The following is a 16,906-nucleotide window of genomic DNA, read 5'->3' as shown; positions in this document are numbered from 1 at the left end:
CATTCTGTTTTTATTATTAGATGGGAATAATAGATATGTCTATAAAATATCAAAGTATATATAATATGAAAAACTATAAACAAATTCCCATGCAATGTTTCCAGATGCCAAAACTGATGATGTTGTCACAAAAACCCTAAACAACCATAAACCATAAACAAAAACTTTATCTGTTCATTCAATGACTATTTTCTTAATTTTCTCATTAGTTTAGTGGACAGGTGAAAATTTAATTTAAAATTTCCCAGTTTCCCAGAGCCTAAAAGGATGTCTTCAAATTCCCTGTTTTGTCCAACCAACAGGTCAAAACACAACAATGTTCTATTTCTGATGATATAAAATTAGATTTTTCACAATGAATGTACTAATTGTTTCAAGCATTTTCATACTGTTATGTGTGATAATTATTGTGTTACCTGGTTTATTTCTGCTAATGGGTTGATCAATGAAAAGAGATTAACTCCAATTCCACAACCTTAATTACACTGTGGCCAGGAGCCATGTTAAGCCTTGCTGTGTGTCATCAACCTTTCATGGTTTGAGTTCTTCTGGCTCGAGCATCACACCATGACACAGCAGCTCAGATCATAGCTTATCCACGTCAAACAGCTCTTAAACATTATTCAGACTACCAATTGAGCGTTCCATTCAGCATTGCATCACTGCGTTCACTCTACACAGTTATTCCTCATTATGTCCTTTCACCTTGCCCTTCCCCCTTTCTGGACCAATCATCAGCAGTGTTGCTTTGTCCTGACCACTTCCTATTGGCAGCAGCCTGCATGGCAACATGTATATATGCACTTAGGTTGTCAGGTTATGTTTGCCCCTGCCTAGGAGCAGTGGAGCTTGTGCAACGTGTGAGGGAGGGAAAGGGACACAAACCAGGCTGAGCTGAGCTGGGACAGCATGAGCACAGCTGGGCCATTTCAGCGCCAGTCAGGCAGCAACAGACTGGGGGGATGGGCAGCATCACAGTCTCTGCTTCGACAGAAACACCGTAGGAAGAGCTGCGCTACAGAGGAACCCATCAGAAATATGTGTAGGATCGTTTCCACAGAGAGCTGCTTTTAAATTAATGGTGTGTGTTGCTGTTGAGGACGTTTTACACTAAACACTTGAGCTGGAAAGAGAAGCAGCCTCCAAGTGGAGGTTGCCCTGGCAACAGTGACAAATGAGAAGATGCCACAGTAGAGGTATCATGGCCTCACACTGGAGGATAGATTCTTTCTAAATGAGCTGATGAGTCCTGTTGCAGTAAACGAATAACTCTCCATATTGACACACAGGGAGGTGAAATAGAGCACTGCACCAGTTCAGAATGTGGGTCACACATATTAAATCATCCATGTATGATTGTATCTTTACTCAGTGGTATTGGATGGTTGGGCTCATTCAGTTTAGCCTGAGGTTCATCAAATATTTGTGTCATTTTTAATTTGTTTTTCACTATATTGTTTTTTCTCCTTTTTTAACTGTCAGACAGTGACTACATGGTCAGCAAAGTGGGGAATGCTGATAAACAAGCAGGTCAGGTCCTCTGGCCAATGCACTGCAGAGCAGCTCATGTTTCCTCCTGATTATATAACCCAGCAGGCCGACTGCCTTTGAACTCTCAGCAGAGGTTAAATCAAGCTTACCAGGAGCAGCCTGCACAGTGCACAGTGCTGGAATACAGCACAGTCGCATGACCTCACTCGATAGAGACCAACATCGAGGCCATTGGAAGGCAGTTATCTGTGTCTAAATCATTCAACACTGGGAGCTCTGTTGTGGGGAGGTTTGGAGTCTGAATTAAGAGCATCAGTTGGTCTACAAAGCTGCAGTTAACAGGAAATGTGTTGTGTAATTGTCACACCTTTTTATATACCTATCAGAATTATTTACACATCTTTAGAAAACCACTTTAACTTTCCACAGCCACAGTTCAGCCTATTGTGCCCACTGTCCTACTGGCAATACACTGCATCCTTACTCCTTTCCTAGTGGTTGGTGAGCTTGTACTGAGGCAGTCCCACCACTTTTAAGGGCTAATCCCAGCCACGCTTCTCTTCCAGGCATGTCTCCAGGAGGGGGCCCGGTTTCCCAAACCCAAGTGATGTGCCTATGTTGTGTTTTGATCTCATCATAAGGGCCTTCAAATATCTAGCTGTTTAACTGGAAAACAATTCCCCATTGGAGACCCTACCAGGTGCTATAACATTCAGCAACATCCGTGTACTGCTTATTTGTATTAAAAGCAGATAGTTGAGGTGGTTTGGGCTCCCATATGCCACCCTGTGGAGGTAATTGTCCCAACGGGAAGGGGACATTTGTGTAGCCCTAAAATATGCTTGGGAAATGATATGTCCCACCTGGCCTGAGAACACCTTGAGATCCCCCAGGAGGAGCTGAAGACATGACTGAGGAGAAAGGCATATTATCTACTCAGGATGGATGCCTTTAATTTGACATTGTACTCAAACATATTATACAAGATGCATCAGATGTAAATATGTTTGAATTTATAATAGGCTTAGCTTCATAATAAATCAATGCTGATCTTTAGAGTTAAATAGAAATGATGAAAGAATTTATGCAGCATAACCTGCGGGTTGCCTGTGGACATATGCCTACCGTCTAGTTAACCCTTAACTGGCCCTGTGTTTTGCATGTTGCTTTGCAACATTTCTACATAACTAGGTTTTGTAGACATGTTACTGACGTAACATGGATTGGGCTAGAAGCAGTTCTCCCTTAGGGGACACTGTGCTGCTGAGGCTAACAGGTTATACTGTACTTCCTGACATGTAGGAGGTGAGGCGTCATATTACCAGCGGCTGGTGCTTACAGGGGACAAGCTGAGCCTTCTAAACAACATACAACAGCATGATGGTTCTCATAAGGAACTGGGATCAATTAAAACTCCATCTGACCCTTTGAAAAGTCCACTTCATTTTTAAATGTTACTTATTTGTGATGTTCAGTGTTACTCCTGTAACCTTGATATATATACAGATAGATGGTGATAAAAGTATACTTTATATACAGAATGATGAGATATCAATAGAAATTGAATATAAAGTCAGATCTTTGTAACGTGTTGTTCCACCATAAGCCCCAGAACAGCTTTTATTGTCCTCGTCATTGATTCTAAAAGTATTTGAAATTCTACAGGAGGAAACAACAGCACTCTTCCAAAACGTATTCCCTCATTTGGTGTTTTGATAATGTGGTGCTGGGGAGCTTTTTCTGACAAGTCACTCCAAAATCTCTAAGGCGTTCTGTTCAGATAAGATCTGATGACTGTGAAGGTCATAGCATACGATTAGCATCATTTTCATCATAATCAAACCATTCAGTAACACATTTGTATTGTATTGTATTTGTATTTGTATTTGTTCATGTTCTATGAAGCGCTATATAAATCAGATTGATTATTAATATAATATCAATAAAAACCCAAACCCTGGTCTAGCCTCACCAACAGAGTATTACTGGGATGGACCGGGGTATGACAGCAGTGACTGTGTTAGCTGAGATTCACAGGGTAAACACAGTGAAGAAGGCAGCCTTGTGTGGAGACTCACAGAACACGGCCCTCCCAGATCAATAGATTGTCATCTTGAGCCCCCTAGTGGTGCAACGTTTCTTTTGGGGGGAGGATTAAAGAAAAGAGCATGCGTGTTCAAAACTGGATGCTAAAATTGAATATTTAAACTACCTTTTGCAATATGGTCAATAAAAATAATGACTTAACTGACTATTCGTGATTTATTAACCGGGGCTGAGGTTAAAGGTGAGTTCTGAGTGATGTATTTTTTATGGGGATTGTCATACATGTTGATGAATAATCTAGAAAAGACATGAACTATTAAGGAACTGTACAAAATCTTTTCCAGAGAAAATTTGTCTAAATTCAAACTGCACAACCAACTTAGCATTATGTTAATACTCCAGGAAGAAGGCAAAGCTACGTACGTGCTGCTGCATGGTGATGTTCTGGAAACTCTTTTCAAGGCCTGAAAGTTTTGCGTCATGATTAGAAATGGGCAGGTACTGATGTTTGTCTTTATCTATTCCTGTGCAGATCCCAGTGGCTCCCCAGTGTGTGACCAGTGCCTTCTCCAGTACAGTGGCCCACAGTGTGACCAGTGTAGTTCTGGCTTCTACAAAGCATCTGGGGTTTGTGTTCCATGTGACTGCAGTGGGAATGCAGACCCTCAGGGGCCCAGCCAGCTCTGTAAGCCCGACACCGGCCACTGCCTCCGCTGCATGAACAACACCACGGGGCCCCAGTGCCAGCTCTGTGCTAAGGGCTTCATAGGGGACGCCCGAGCTCACAACTGCACCCGTCCAAGTAAGACCCAACCACAATACACTGTCATTCAGACGTGATGTCACTAAATACTTAATATATACATTATTCATACATTTTAATTTCCTTTGTGAGGGAATACAACCAATCCCCAAAAAGTCTGGACGTTGTCTAAATAATAATAATAATGACGATGATGAATAATTAGCTATTCCCTTCTGTATTCAAATTAAAACCGAACAACGAAAATATATCTAGGTAGAGTTAAGGGAAGTGTTAGACCCAAAAGCGTTGTTTTTTTTAGTGTAGTTTTGGTTGGTTAGTCATATGCTGAATAAGCACAACTGCAGTAACTACAAGATGTAACCTTCTTCTGTTATAGGCTTTGGCTCAAGTTTCTTTTTTTTTCTAATCGTAACCCTTTCCCGAATTCTAAACCCACGAGAGCAGGTGTGTTTTAAGAGGTAATGTTCAATCTGGAAAAAAAATCAACTTTAGTTCTGTAAATATAAACTCTGTATTTGATGCATTCTTTTTTGTTAACATTTTACACAGCATCCCAACTTCTTTTCGTTGTAGAACTACCTGAGGATATTTTTGGACACGTATGTCCCAATTGCATACAACACTGAGTAGCACATTCAAACATGCCAGCAAGCAGGCTAAAGTCCCTGCAATGACTGAGTCATTGTTAGAGCTGCTCAAAGCAGTAAAAACAGACAGTCGGACTGTTGTGCGCTGGTTCTGGCAACGGCTTAGAAAAAGTAATAGATCTTTTCCTCCAGCAGACATTTTGACTTGCCATAGCAAGAAATGCACCAGTGGAACTAATAACTTTAACATTGGGTCAGTTCCATTGAAGTAGCTTTTCCAGGGACTTGGCATGCACAATACTGGGGCTCTGAAACTGGATAATCACTGACAGAAGTGACAGACACATTTTAGCACATGCAATGCAATGACCAATGACCAATGGATGACCATTTAAGTGCTTGACATGCATGACACCCTCATCAAAGCTACTTCACCCTTACAGATGGTACAAAGCCAACAGAAGAGCCAGGGAGTTATCAATCAAGCACACTAACAAAGTGTTGACAAGAAATCTTATCAACCACAACAATTCAAATCATCTAAGTTTGCAGGATCTTTTAAAATGTATTGATACCAGTTACACTTTTTACTTCAGAATGTCGCTGTGATAGTTTCAATTAAAAAATATGATCCAACTTTACACAACCGAACACCCTCAAAAGCTGACTTATTGAAGTGTGTTCCCGTGGCATGTATACTACTTTCTACAACAATCCTACAATGTGAAGCGCTGTATTTTATAGATGTGTTAGTGATGATTGAAAATGCACAATGATTAACAAACATCTCAATCTTGATTTGCCGCTTGCTGTAGATCCAATTATTAAGTGTCTATCACATAGGAAGTAGTTAATGAATTACTTTGGACATAGCTTATAATCTCTTAGTTTGAGGGAGACAGTTGGACAATATTTCCAATATTACTGTGCACAACTGTACATCAACTTCAAGACAAAACTACTGACTTTAAATATATATTTTTTGAATTACTTAAAAGCTTTACATTTGAGGAGAAAAAATAATGTAGCAGGTTATCTGCTACATTCTTTTTTTAAGAGGTAGTTGTGTCTTTACGCCACAAGGTGTCACTAGTTACTTTGTTTATACATCAAAAAGCGGGAGTCTAAAACAGCATTCTGTTACTACTTCAGTAATTATTAGGGCCGGGACTTGATTAAAAAAAATGAATCTAATTAATTAGAGGCTTTGTAATTAATTAATTTAATTTAATCCCATTTTAATCACATATAAATATTTGACCTGAGAACAGTGAGAAGTAATTTTTTTCACATGGATTTTTAGTATACCATTGAATAATGACTGAATACATAAGCGTAAGCAATAAAATATTGTTTATTTTTGTTCAAGTCCAACAGACCAGTGCAATCTTTGCCATTAAGTGTAGCAATAGCATATTTAGAAATATAGTACATTTCAGAAATTCAGGTAGCCTATAGGTAGGCAGACTATATGTAAACTATAATACTTTGGTTTTTTAAGTAAAACACAATACTTTCAAGTACATTCAGAACCTTGGAAACCCTGACTATTAGAAACTATCTCTCTGTTGCTTCAGAGGCCATAACAGACTTTGTTGATTTACCAACAGCTGGTTTAAAAAAATCTAATTAATTTCAGTCCAACTCTCTCAATAACCTCTTATCGACGCTTCCATCTGTTCGTTTTTGTAACAAAATTTCCCATCCATGGGGCCAACCAAAGCGGTCTCATCAGCTTCTTCGTTCAAGTTCACTGTGGTTTGTTGTTGTTTGAACTCATGAACGCTAGTTGGTGCTCCAGTATAATCGGTCCGCCTGAAACTCATCCAGTGAGAAACGTTCCGCGGTGCAAAAATAAGTCAATTTTTGTGTAATCTTAATTAAAGTCCCGGCTCTAATAATGATTACAGGCCTTCGTCACATTGCCCTATGAGGATTGGGAATTCAACAAAGCTGTGAAATAAAATCTTTAACCGTTCATTACTTGTGTTTTCAAATTCTCTCCTCAGCATCCCGGCTCCTTCCCACACCAGTACTTACCATCACAACAGAGGCCCCCACATCGAGCACGTCTTCCCCTTCCACAACCACCACCAGCACTACTTTGACCTCTGCCACCGCAGGAGGCGTCCCAGCTTCCGTGTCCAGCAGCAACACAAGCACCGCTCTGAGCACTGCCGCTACCACCCAGGCATTGCTGACCAGCCTGAGCAGCCCCACTGACAACACCACAGCGGCCCTGACGGAAGTCTCCTGGACACAGTTCAACATCATCATCCTGGCCGTCATCATTCTGGTGGTGCTGCTACTGCTGGGCTTTGTTGGAGGCGTGTACACCTACCGGGAGTATCAGAACCGCAAGCTCAACGCCCCCTTCTGGACCATTGAATTGAAAGAGGACAACATCAGCTTCAGCAGCTACCACGACAGCATCCCCAACGCTGACGTGTCAGGCTTACTGGAGGACGAGGCCAACGAGGTGGCGCCCAACGGCCAGCTGGCACTAACCACGCAGGGCAACTGCTACAAGGCTTAGCATCCATCCATCCCCAAACTGGACACCTAACTTTACAGATGACACAAAGCTGCTGGAAAGAACCAAATCCAAAGCTCCTTCATGTATGACTGTTTGTTGTTACCCTGCTGGTCTGCAGCACAGTGAGATCAAGCAGATGTGATCAAAGATATGGAAAAGAGACACAGAGTTTCCACTTGAATGGTTTTCCCTTTTTGATATGATTTTGTGTGGAATGGGTGATCAGTGAAAAGGGTCCAAAGAAAAAAGTATTTGGTTTGAGTTTTGCCTGCAGAGGACACTGCTGTGCTGATTAGTTAGGTAATTGGCATGGCATAGGACAGGTGCAAAGCATACACCTGTTGGCTGAAATAATGATCCTGACACTGGTAAGGTGACTTACTAGCATTTCAGATATTTTTAAAATGGACTTTTGACTGTTTAAGTTATAACTGGATCACTTTAACAGTTATCTTGAACTAAGACAATGATTGTTATTTAATTAATTTTTATTCAGTTCTTATTTATTGGTTGACGTTTCATTCTTGGGAGAAATGCTGCACATGTATGGTGTGTTTATTCATGTTGTTTTATCTTATGTGCTGTCCAATGGTAATTTGAATTGGCCAATATGTTTTCATGTAAAGTTTATGTGTTTTGAAGAGAATCATAGGGGAAGATGAAGGGTGCTGGCACAAGGATTTTAATGACCTCATCTTTTGTTTATAGCTTCCCGTCTTTTGTTAAAGCGTGCCAGCTCACCTGAAGTATCTACGAGGAGTGTTTCTTTTAAAGAAACTACAACTTCTGTCAATAAACTCTCACCACTTGGCATTACTGCAGTGTAGTTAGTGACTCACACTGTGCTCACATAAATCACATAATCTCCTTGTAATGTAATCTGTTCTTTGCTGCCTTCCTCAGCAAAATTTAACAAAACCCTTTTAAAATGTTTCACATTTATATAGAGGTTGGGTTTTGTGACTCAGTCTCAGAGGATAAGACCATTAAAAAAAACCATAAACAGTATTATAGTACTGATACTGTTGTTTTGGAGTGAAACCAGGCTGCACATGGTAAAAAATATCCTCAGCCTACTGGTCATTGTTATCACCTACAATCAAGTTGCATCAACCAAAACACTGAGTTGCTTTACAATTGATGTACTTTAAAGCTTCAAGCCTGATCCTGTAGATGGATCCCATGTTTTCTGTGTTGTTTAGGCTACCATTGGTTGGGTGCACTTCATTTTACCACGGTGAATGAGTAACGCTAATTATGGAACTAACTCCTCAGGTACTGGCTCTTTCCCTAATGTGATCACTGTAAATATGATTATTGTACAGATGAATGTGAATAGTAGCACTATTATTGTACAGGTAGAATAGTGTGTGTACACTGTCACTCAACAAGCCCCCAGTCTTTCACTCTCCAGGGTGTGATGTTGCAGTCAGCCCACAGCTTTTTGTATTTTTATTTCTTATTCTCAGTGGACTTTGCCATATACACAGCTGCGTGACGCAAATGCACCACCTAAAACTCAAAGCAAAGAAAAGAATTGTGTAAATAATACCCCCAAATCAGAGCTCAACTCTCAAATAAAAATGGGTTTAACTGTTTCCTTTGTCTTTCTCTCAGACCCTTACTTTAAATCACTGCCACATTTTTAAGGATTGCCTCCAGAGATATTTGAAGACGTAACGACACAGACATGGTTTTTACATGGAAAAATAAAATCATAGACAAGCTCAAATATCCAAGTAACAACAGTTATTCCAGTAATTCCCTTAATTCCTGTTTCCCTTCTTTGTCAACACTGTCTGCAATCGATCTTCCCATGATCTCCATCCACAGTGCAACTGCAGGCTCTCCATGTTATTCTGATGCAAACTCCTTTCCTCTGATGTCCTGCCTGTTACCCAACTGCATACTGCTTTATCCACACATTAAAGCCTGTCTATCTCTTAACAGGCTGCCCCTCTTAGTTGATTAGTCAAGTAATTGATTATTTTGATCTTGGAACAAAAAAAATGTAATCGATGAGTCATTTTCTATCCTTTTTCCATGCTAAATAGCTTATTTCTAAGAAAATAATGAGCACATCTGTGGTAAACATACAGATTAAAATGTTGCTTTTGCAGGATTATTTTAGGAGAAACTGTCGGTCAGATCAGTTCATCAATTCATCTACAAAATCATGAGTGTTAGCTGCCTCTGATTTCTTTAGTCCATTAGTATTTTCTATGCTATTCTCATGCTAAATCTATTTAAAGATCTGTAGATTAAATAAACTAATTGATTAGTCGACAAAACCATAGGACTAAAAATGTACTTTGTCAAAGACAGTCCTAACACAAACACATCTTTTGTGGAAGGGATCTGTTATTATTGTATCACTTTTTGTTTCCAATGTTCCAATATGTCTAAAAATGTCTGGCCACTTAACCCAACTATATAAATAAAATGCTCCTACAATGCATTTAATATGATGACTTGCCCCTGTGGCTATCATTGTGGATTGGATTATGCTAGTTTGAGGTTAAATTGACAACAATGGGTATTTTCAGATGAATGAAATGTAAGTTTCACTTTGACACACCTCTTGTGTGGGAAGTAGATCGGCAGTTAGATAACTTCAAGGAATATTATATGATATCGTCACCCTGTTAAAATAATCGCCTAAATCATTTTTTCAAGTTTTACAGGAAACACAAAAAATTTCGTTGCCACACGTTTCAGTGGCGATGCCATCTTGTCAATTGTTTTTGTTAGGTTGCTTAGTAACAATAAGGCGCCCCTCTGACATTGAGTCAGGATAAAGCTTGTAAGTATGTTATTACTTATCGTCACCCTGTTAAAAATAATCGCCTAATTTATTCTCAAATTTGGCAGGAAACACAAAAAACTTCACCAGAAGTGTAACATATGACATTTATTGATAATTTCACTCAAAAGGATGTAACAAAGGATGGCTATTGGCGTAGTAATAACAATGTGTGTAAATTATGTAACTTAAGAGAAGTAAATGACTTGATATGGTAACACTTTATTTTGAAGGTGTCTACATAACAGTCACACAAGCCTGTCAGAAACATGACAAGTATCATGAGCAATAATGTTACTTCAAAGGGTTATTAATGTTCATGACATGTACATTTGATTAAAGTGTTACCATATCTTGCTTAAGTCACAATGGCATGTTCAAAAAATTGCCTAAGTCACATTTTATTTTGACTTAGGCATAATGAATCCGCTTAATAAATGACTTAGGCAATTTTTTGAGCATGCCTTTGTGACTTAAGCAAGATATGGTAACACTTTATTTTGAAGGTGTCTACATAAGAATCACACAAGCCTGACATGACAAGTATCATGAGCATTAATGTTACTTCAAGTTTATGACACGCTCATGTCACTCTTATGTAGACACCTTCAAAATAAAGTGTTACCAATATTAGTGTCAACAATAAAACACAGATAAACAGATAGCTCTTCTTTGCTGGGTTCTTATCTGATGCCTATGAATGTGGCAAATTGTCAAAGAAGTGATGATCTTAAAGGGGTAAAATCACATGATCTGATCAACTGAGGATGTAGACGATTTTACCATAGGTGGCCGGCGTCATGAGGAGATGATTTAGGCAAAAAAAACAAAAAAAACAAACAATTTTGACAAAAAATGACTTAGGTTTTAGATTATTTAACAGTGTGACGATATTGACGCGCTATCATTGCCTCACCCTGACCCCACCCTCACTAAACATCCTGAAATATCAGTCTGCAGGTTATTAATGACATTGTGCCTAAGGAGGGTCAGTGAGTGAGTGATGTAATATGGTTATGTCCTAATATGGTACAGTAAAAACTTCTACCAGACAGTCCTTTGTTTTTTTTGTTTTTTTGGGTTCATCTGCCCCGAGAGTGAAACCAATCAAAACTATTCGAGTGGGAGTACGGGCGCTATTGTTGTGAATAGTATCTCGTGTCAGAGAGGAAACGTTTCTAGTCTCCGCAAAAAACTAACCTTAGAAAGAGGAAGTTCGTGGTTGAGTCCCCACTTTGTAAGGACTCCTAAGAAATGCAGTGTTTTTCAACGTGGGCGATACCGCGCTAATAAATGGAGATGTTGGATGGGAGCCGGCGGCTCATGGAGGAAGGACGCTGCACAGAGGAGACAGGAGGACACCGGGGAAACACTTTGGTTCAACTTCTCCTTCAGAAAGACCCACGAAGACAGCGAATGGCCCAGTGTTTAGCCGTGGCGCTACTACTGATGATTTCCGCAGCTCTGGCTTTAATGATCACGGTGTTGCTTGGAGGACGAGGAGCGGACAGAGAGGTAATTAATGTTCCTGCCGAGCAATCCTTCAGCCAACAGGCGCTGCTTTTGACCAAATAATTGTTTTGAAATGATTGAAATGAAATGAAATGATGAGTTACAGTCTAATGTGCCTTAATTATTGCCATTAAACTAAAGCAACTTGTTGATGGACTTTGAATATACTGCTCTAAATGGCATGTTCATAACAACGGTAGGATATTACACGGTTTTACGGGGCTACGCTTTCGAAATAGTTCAATGTTCAAGTGGTGTTGCAGTGGCGATGCCATCTTGTCATTAGTTTTTGTTAGGTTGCTTAGTAACAATAAGGCCCTCTGACATTGAGTCAGGATAAAGCTTGTAAGGATACTTATCGTCACCCTGTTAAAAATAATCGCCTAATTTATTATCAAGTTTGGCAGGAAACACAAAAAACTTCACCAGAAGTGTAACATATGACATTTATTGATAATTCCACTCAAAAAGGATGTAACAAAGGATGGCTATTGGCATAGTAATAACACTGTGTGTAAATTATGTAACTTAAGAGAAGTAAATTACTTGATATGGTAACACTTTATTTTGAAGGTGTCTACATAACAGTCACACAAGCCTGTCAGAAACATGACAAGTATCATGAGCAATAATGTTACTTCAAAGTGTTATTAATGTTCATGACATGTACATTTGATTATAGTGTTACCATATCTTGCTTAAGTCACAATGGCATGTTCAAAAAATTGCCTAAGTCACATTTTATTTTGACTTAGGCATAATGAATCCGCTTAAGTCACACACTTGACATAGGCCATTATATTAAAGGGGTAAAATCACATGATCTGATCAACTGAGGATGTAGGTGATTTTACCATAGGTGGCCGGCGTCATGAGGAGATGATTTAGGCAAAAAACTATTTTGACAAAAAATGACTTAGGCGATTATTTTAACAGTGTAACGTTATGATTGCCTTATGCTGGTTAAACCCAGTTACTTTTTAGCTTTTAGCTATTTTTTAGTATACAAATAGACCTAGATATTAGTTTTGTCTGAAATTTTAATCCTTGCATCATGACTGTTGAATTTGAACAAATGTAGCTCAGACTGTTTGTTTCCTTACAGCCGACGATGCAGCCTGACAGCCATGCATCAGGTAAATATTATCCTGTTTTTTTCCTATATATATTGGGACATATATAGAAAATATTTCCTTCCACATGCCATCACACTGTACAATAACAGCTATAAGTCTGGCCATAACATGCAGTCGCTATGCACTTTATGTGTTTTTTATGCACACTGTCTATCTATCTATCTATCTATCTATCTATCTATCTATCTATCTATCTATCTATCTATCCATCTATCTATATACAGGCTTCTAAAAGCAGTCTTTCATCAATATGTTGAACAATAATCTGAATTTCTTCTGTAGGGTCCATTGGCCAACAGCAGCAACAGGAAGACGACAAGAATCCAAGTGCCATGCTTACAGGTAAAACATTAGTGCAAGGCTGCCAGGGTTAGAGCTTACTGTGATTTCCTAGAAAGGCACCGATGTTTGCTGCCAGGCTCATATTATACATGCTCATCTTGACTTCAACCTCTTTACAATAAGAACATGTATTATTTTGTCTCTCCACTTACTAGCATTTTTTGCTTTGCCCTAAAAGCACTAAAACTAAATATACAGATTAAAATGTCCACCAGCAGATGGTTAGTATAGTGAACAATCCCCAGCGGTTAAAATCGATGACATTTCTTTCACAGCTGTAACACTCCTGTTTTAACTGTAGTTTACCATAATTCCATATATATTTGGCAGGATACAGCTAGTGATAGTGAAGGAGTGTCTAGAATGGCAGAATTGGAGGAGGGCAAGGGGAAGTACTTCAAGTGTTGCACCCAGCAATACTTGGACTCAGTGCAACTGTTCATTTGAACCAAAGACTCAATCAGCAGGTTTCTCAGATCCTCTTGTCTGCCTGTCTGAGAGATGCCATGTTAATCAGACAAAACATGCAAGCACTATAAATTTTGATTGTAATAAAAAGGTGCACACCTTCGGCTTTTATGTCAAATAGTTGCCTGCCTATGTTTGAGCATGTTTACATCTTGACTTTGAATATGTGACATATCTCATCTTATGCAGAAATAGTACAGGAACAGAAGGAGTCACAACTAAATTTTTACCTTTCTGTGCTCATCCTTAGCTCCTACAGGCAACAACACTGACGGGCAAAACCTTGAATGGGAGAGTGAGATTGGACATGTTTTCTTACATGGAGGTTTCAGCTACTCGAATGGGAATCTTGTGGTGCCAAGGAAGGGCATCTACAGGGTCTTCCTGCAGATCACCTATGAGAGCAAGGATAACCACAAGTGTGACAAGCAAGAGAAACTCACCAACAGGGTGTTTTATATCCAGGATAATTACCCGGACGAAATTCTTCTCTTGTCATCGGTCGACACAGTGAGTTGCAGTTTGAATTTGTGGACTAAATCCCTCTATACTTCTGGCTTGTTCTCCCTGGAGGCTCAAGACAGACTATTTGTGAGATCATCCCACCGTGGCCTTATTGCTAAGAATGAACACCAGGTGTTCTTTGGTGCTGAACTTCTGCCTCAGTAGTCTCGTCAGTCAATCTGATTTTGAAGTTGTTTGTGCCTTTAACTCCATGGAAAATTAAGGGGGTATACCAGAGTATTTTTATGGTTTTCTTGTACTATTACTTCTCATGAAGAGTTTAAACCCACTGATGAATATGCTACACTGACAAGCTGCTACTAGCTGCCCAACTATTGCTTTGCTTTATCTTATTGAGGTTATAAGCTACATTGTGTTAAACTCATTAATATCAGCTCACAAAGACATACTGATGGCTTAACAATGATTCCGCTATGATACACTAATCTAAAGAGCAGATATGTTCTGGCAAAATAGGCAATGTCAGCTGTATTAAATATATTCTATAATTTATTCGATATGTTTTTTAAGCATTGTATTATCTTTTATTGTCTAGAAACAAGTTGATTGATTGATTGTGAGCAAATAATAAGCAATTTTTCAAAAAGTTGTTCATCAATAAGGAAAGCATTTCATAGGTGAGGATTTCTGTCACTTAAATGCCTGTGATTTGGGTGATTGGTCAGACAAAGTAAGGAATTTGAAGACCACACTTTTGGCTCTGTATAGTAGTCAGCATTTCTTAAGTGTGTTCTGTCATCTTTCAGACTTAAAAAAATTGATTGATTACTAAAAATATAGTGAATTGATCTGGCCATTTGCTTATAAGATGATACTAGTCTTTCTTTGCAAGTGTATTTCTGTAGAATTTTGTCAAAAGCTTTATTCTTTGACAAAAGAATTCATGATGAATGATACATTTGTCAAAAGCTTTATTCTTTGACAAAAGAATTCATGATGAATGATACATTCATAGAAAACAAAATGCCACCACCCTTTTGATTTTGCACCAGTGTTCAGTAGCAAGCATGGCTGTGTTATTGTAGGAAGGATTCCAGGGCACAGATCCAGAGTAAGGCAATAAAACGCCACACCTTTGACGTGTGTACAACACCAACACCAACACCAACACGCTCTTAGCAACAGCTGTTTTATCTAAGTCCATAAAAATTTCAGTTTCACTACCTTACCTTACTAGAAATTGTAAACTCTGTCCACAGCCAACTTTTTAAAACTAGGTCACATTTTTAATCGCTGTTACTGAAGATGATAAACAATAGGTCAGTCTGTTAAACTTTCACCAATATTAAAGGTAACGAGCAAGAAACAAGTCAATTAATGTAATTTAAATAATGACAGATCAATTGGGAACAGCAGATAAAATCTGTGACTGTTGGTAAAAATTGTCTTTCATAAGCACAGGCACATGATGATATGAAATTGAGAGATGACTGGTCGGATACGAAGTTGTAGGAATGTGCGAATGAAAGGGACTGTGACAGTACTAGTGTCATTGTTATAAAGACAATTCAGGTGATTAAAGCAGGGATGGCAGTAGAAAGTCCACAGAGGAGTAGATGCAAAACATTCATAATTTGGCCTTTTAGTCTTTCTTTTCCCCTGCCAAGTTTTAAAAGTTTGAATACTAGCGGTCCCAGATTGTGGTGTAACACTGGTACACCAGACATGGTTGAATGACTGTAATAGTCGTAAACATTGAAGAATTACTGGCAGACCCACATAAACCAAATCCATCACCCACACAGTGCTGCTGCCATGATTGCTTTTCTGTTGTAGTCTTAAGGTGTTCCGTATTATCAAGTTATGAAGATTAAGATGCAGAACTTCCTTCACTTTTGCACAGTTTTAAGTTAAGCTTGACCTTTCCAGTGCCACCACAGACACTTTGAAGTAATGTTGTAGAAAGATGCAAAAATAATAGAAAGCCCTGTGCCACAGTATGGTGATGGCTCTGAGTCAGAAACACATCTGGCTGCAAGTCTGACTCAAGATGCTAGAGGGATGACCCAGAAGTCTGCTGTATTCGTGGTGATGGATCACAAATGCATCATTATCCTTGCTGTATTTGTGTGGTGATGAATTTGCCATTTCTCAACATGGCCTCATGGAAGGGGTTTTCTCTGGGGTTTTACAAAAGTGCTTAAAAAGGGCTGTTAAAGGTGTTTCTAATGTATTATTTACAGGGTTCATACGGATGCTTGAAATCCTCTAAAATGCTTAAATTTTAATGTTGTATTTTCAAGGTTTGAAAAGTGCTTGGATTTTGGATAAAGTGCTTGAAAATGCTTGAAATTCTTACTGTATTTCTTGTGCAATCTGACTATAGATAATCACATGTTCAATGAAAAAAATACTAAATTGAATATTGAGATTAGCAAACTGTACTTTTGGTTGTTAAAAGCGTAATACCATCGCTGTTGGTATGGTTGAGTGAAATTACCCCTTTTAGCATGTAAGTACTCATCTAAAACATGCAACTAACAACAGTTGTAAGGTACTGGAAAAGCTTGAAAATGGACCTTGAAAGTCCTTGAAAAGTGAATTTGACCACTGAAAAAGTGCATGAACCTTGTATTTAGTTCACTGGGGCACTGTATTTTGAGTTGGTGCCAGACAATTTGATGTTTTCTTCTACTTTGACAGATATCATATGATTTGTTAATTATATATTTATGTATGTTGTGCAGAGTTTAA

General features: G+C 38.8%; 2 protein-coding genes across 2 annotated transcripts in view; both read left to right on the top strand.

Moving 5' to 3' along the window:
- Positions 1-9,023, top strand: part of si:ch211-158d24.2 (multiple epidermal growth factor-like domains protein 9) — a 33,554-nt gene extending 24,531 nt beyond the window's left edge. The window contains exons 5-6 of the mRNA XM_059337514.1: positions 4,070-4,339; positions 6,900-9,023. Coding sequence (XP_059193497.1) covers positions 4,070-4,339; positions 6,900-7,426 — 797 coding nt within the window. The 3' untranslated portion in view covers positions 7,427-9,023. The remainder of the gene's footprint in view (positions 1-4,069; positions 4,340-6,899) is intronic.
- A 2,106-nt stretch (positions 9,024-11,129) lies between these two features.
- LOC131975254 (tumor necrosis factor ligand superfamily member 15-like) lies at positions 11,130-15,147 on the top strand. Its single transcript, XM_059337871.1, has 4 exons — positions 11,130-11,744; positions 12,847-12,877; positions 13,160-13,219; positions 13,938-15,147. The coding sequence occupies exons 1-4, from the start codon at positions 11,523-11,525 to the stop codon at positions 14,354-14,356; spliced, it is 732 nt and encodes a 243-aa protein (XP_059193854.1). The 5' UTR covers positions 11,130-11,522; the 3' UTR covers positions 14,357-15,147.
- The last annotated feature ends 1,759 nt before the right edge of the window (positions 15,148-16,906 follow it).

Source organism: Centropristis striata, chromosome 7 (assembly GCF_030273125.1).
Source record: "Centropristis striata isolate RG_2023a ecotype Rhode Island chromosome 7, C.striata_1.0, whole genome shotgun sequence".
NCBI classification, from domain to species: domain Eukaryota; kingdom Metazoa; phylum Chordata; class Actinopteri; order Perciformes; family Serranidae; genus Centropristis; species Centropristis striata.
This window is presented reverse-complemented; position numbering and strand designations above follow the sequence as displayed.

Coding starts and splice junctions, on each gene's coding strand:
- LOC131975254 (XM_059337871.1), top strand. CDS start 11,523: ATGGAGATGTTGGATGGGAGCCGGCGGCTCATGGAGGAAGGACGCTGC. Junction 11,745..12,846: donor GACGAGGAGCGGACAGAGAG/GTAATTAATGTT, acceptor GTTTCCTTACAG/CCGACGATGCAGCCTGACAG. Junction 12,878..13,159: donor GCCTGACAGCCATGCATCAG/GTAAATATTATC, acceptor TTTCTTCTGTAG/GGTCCATTGGCCAACAGCAG.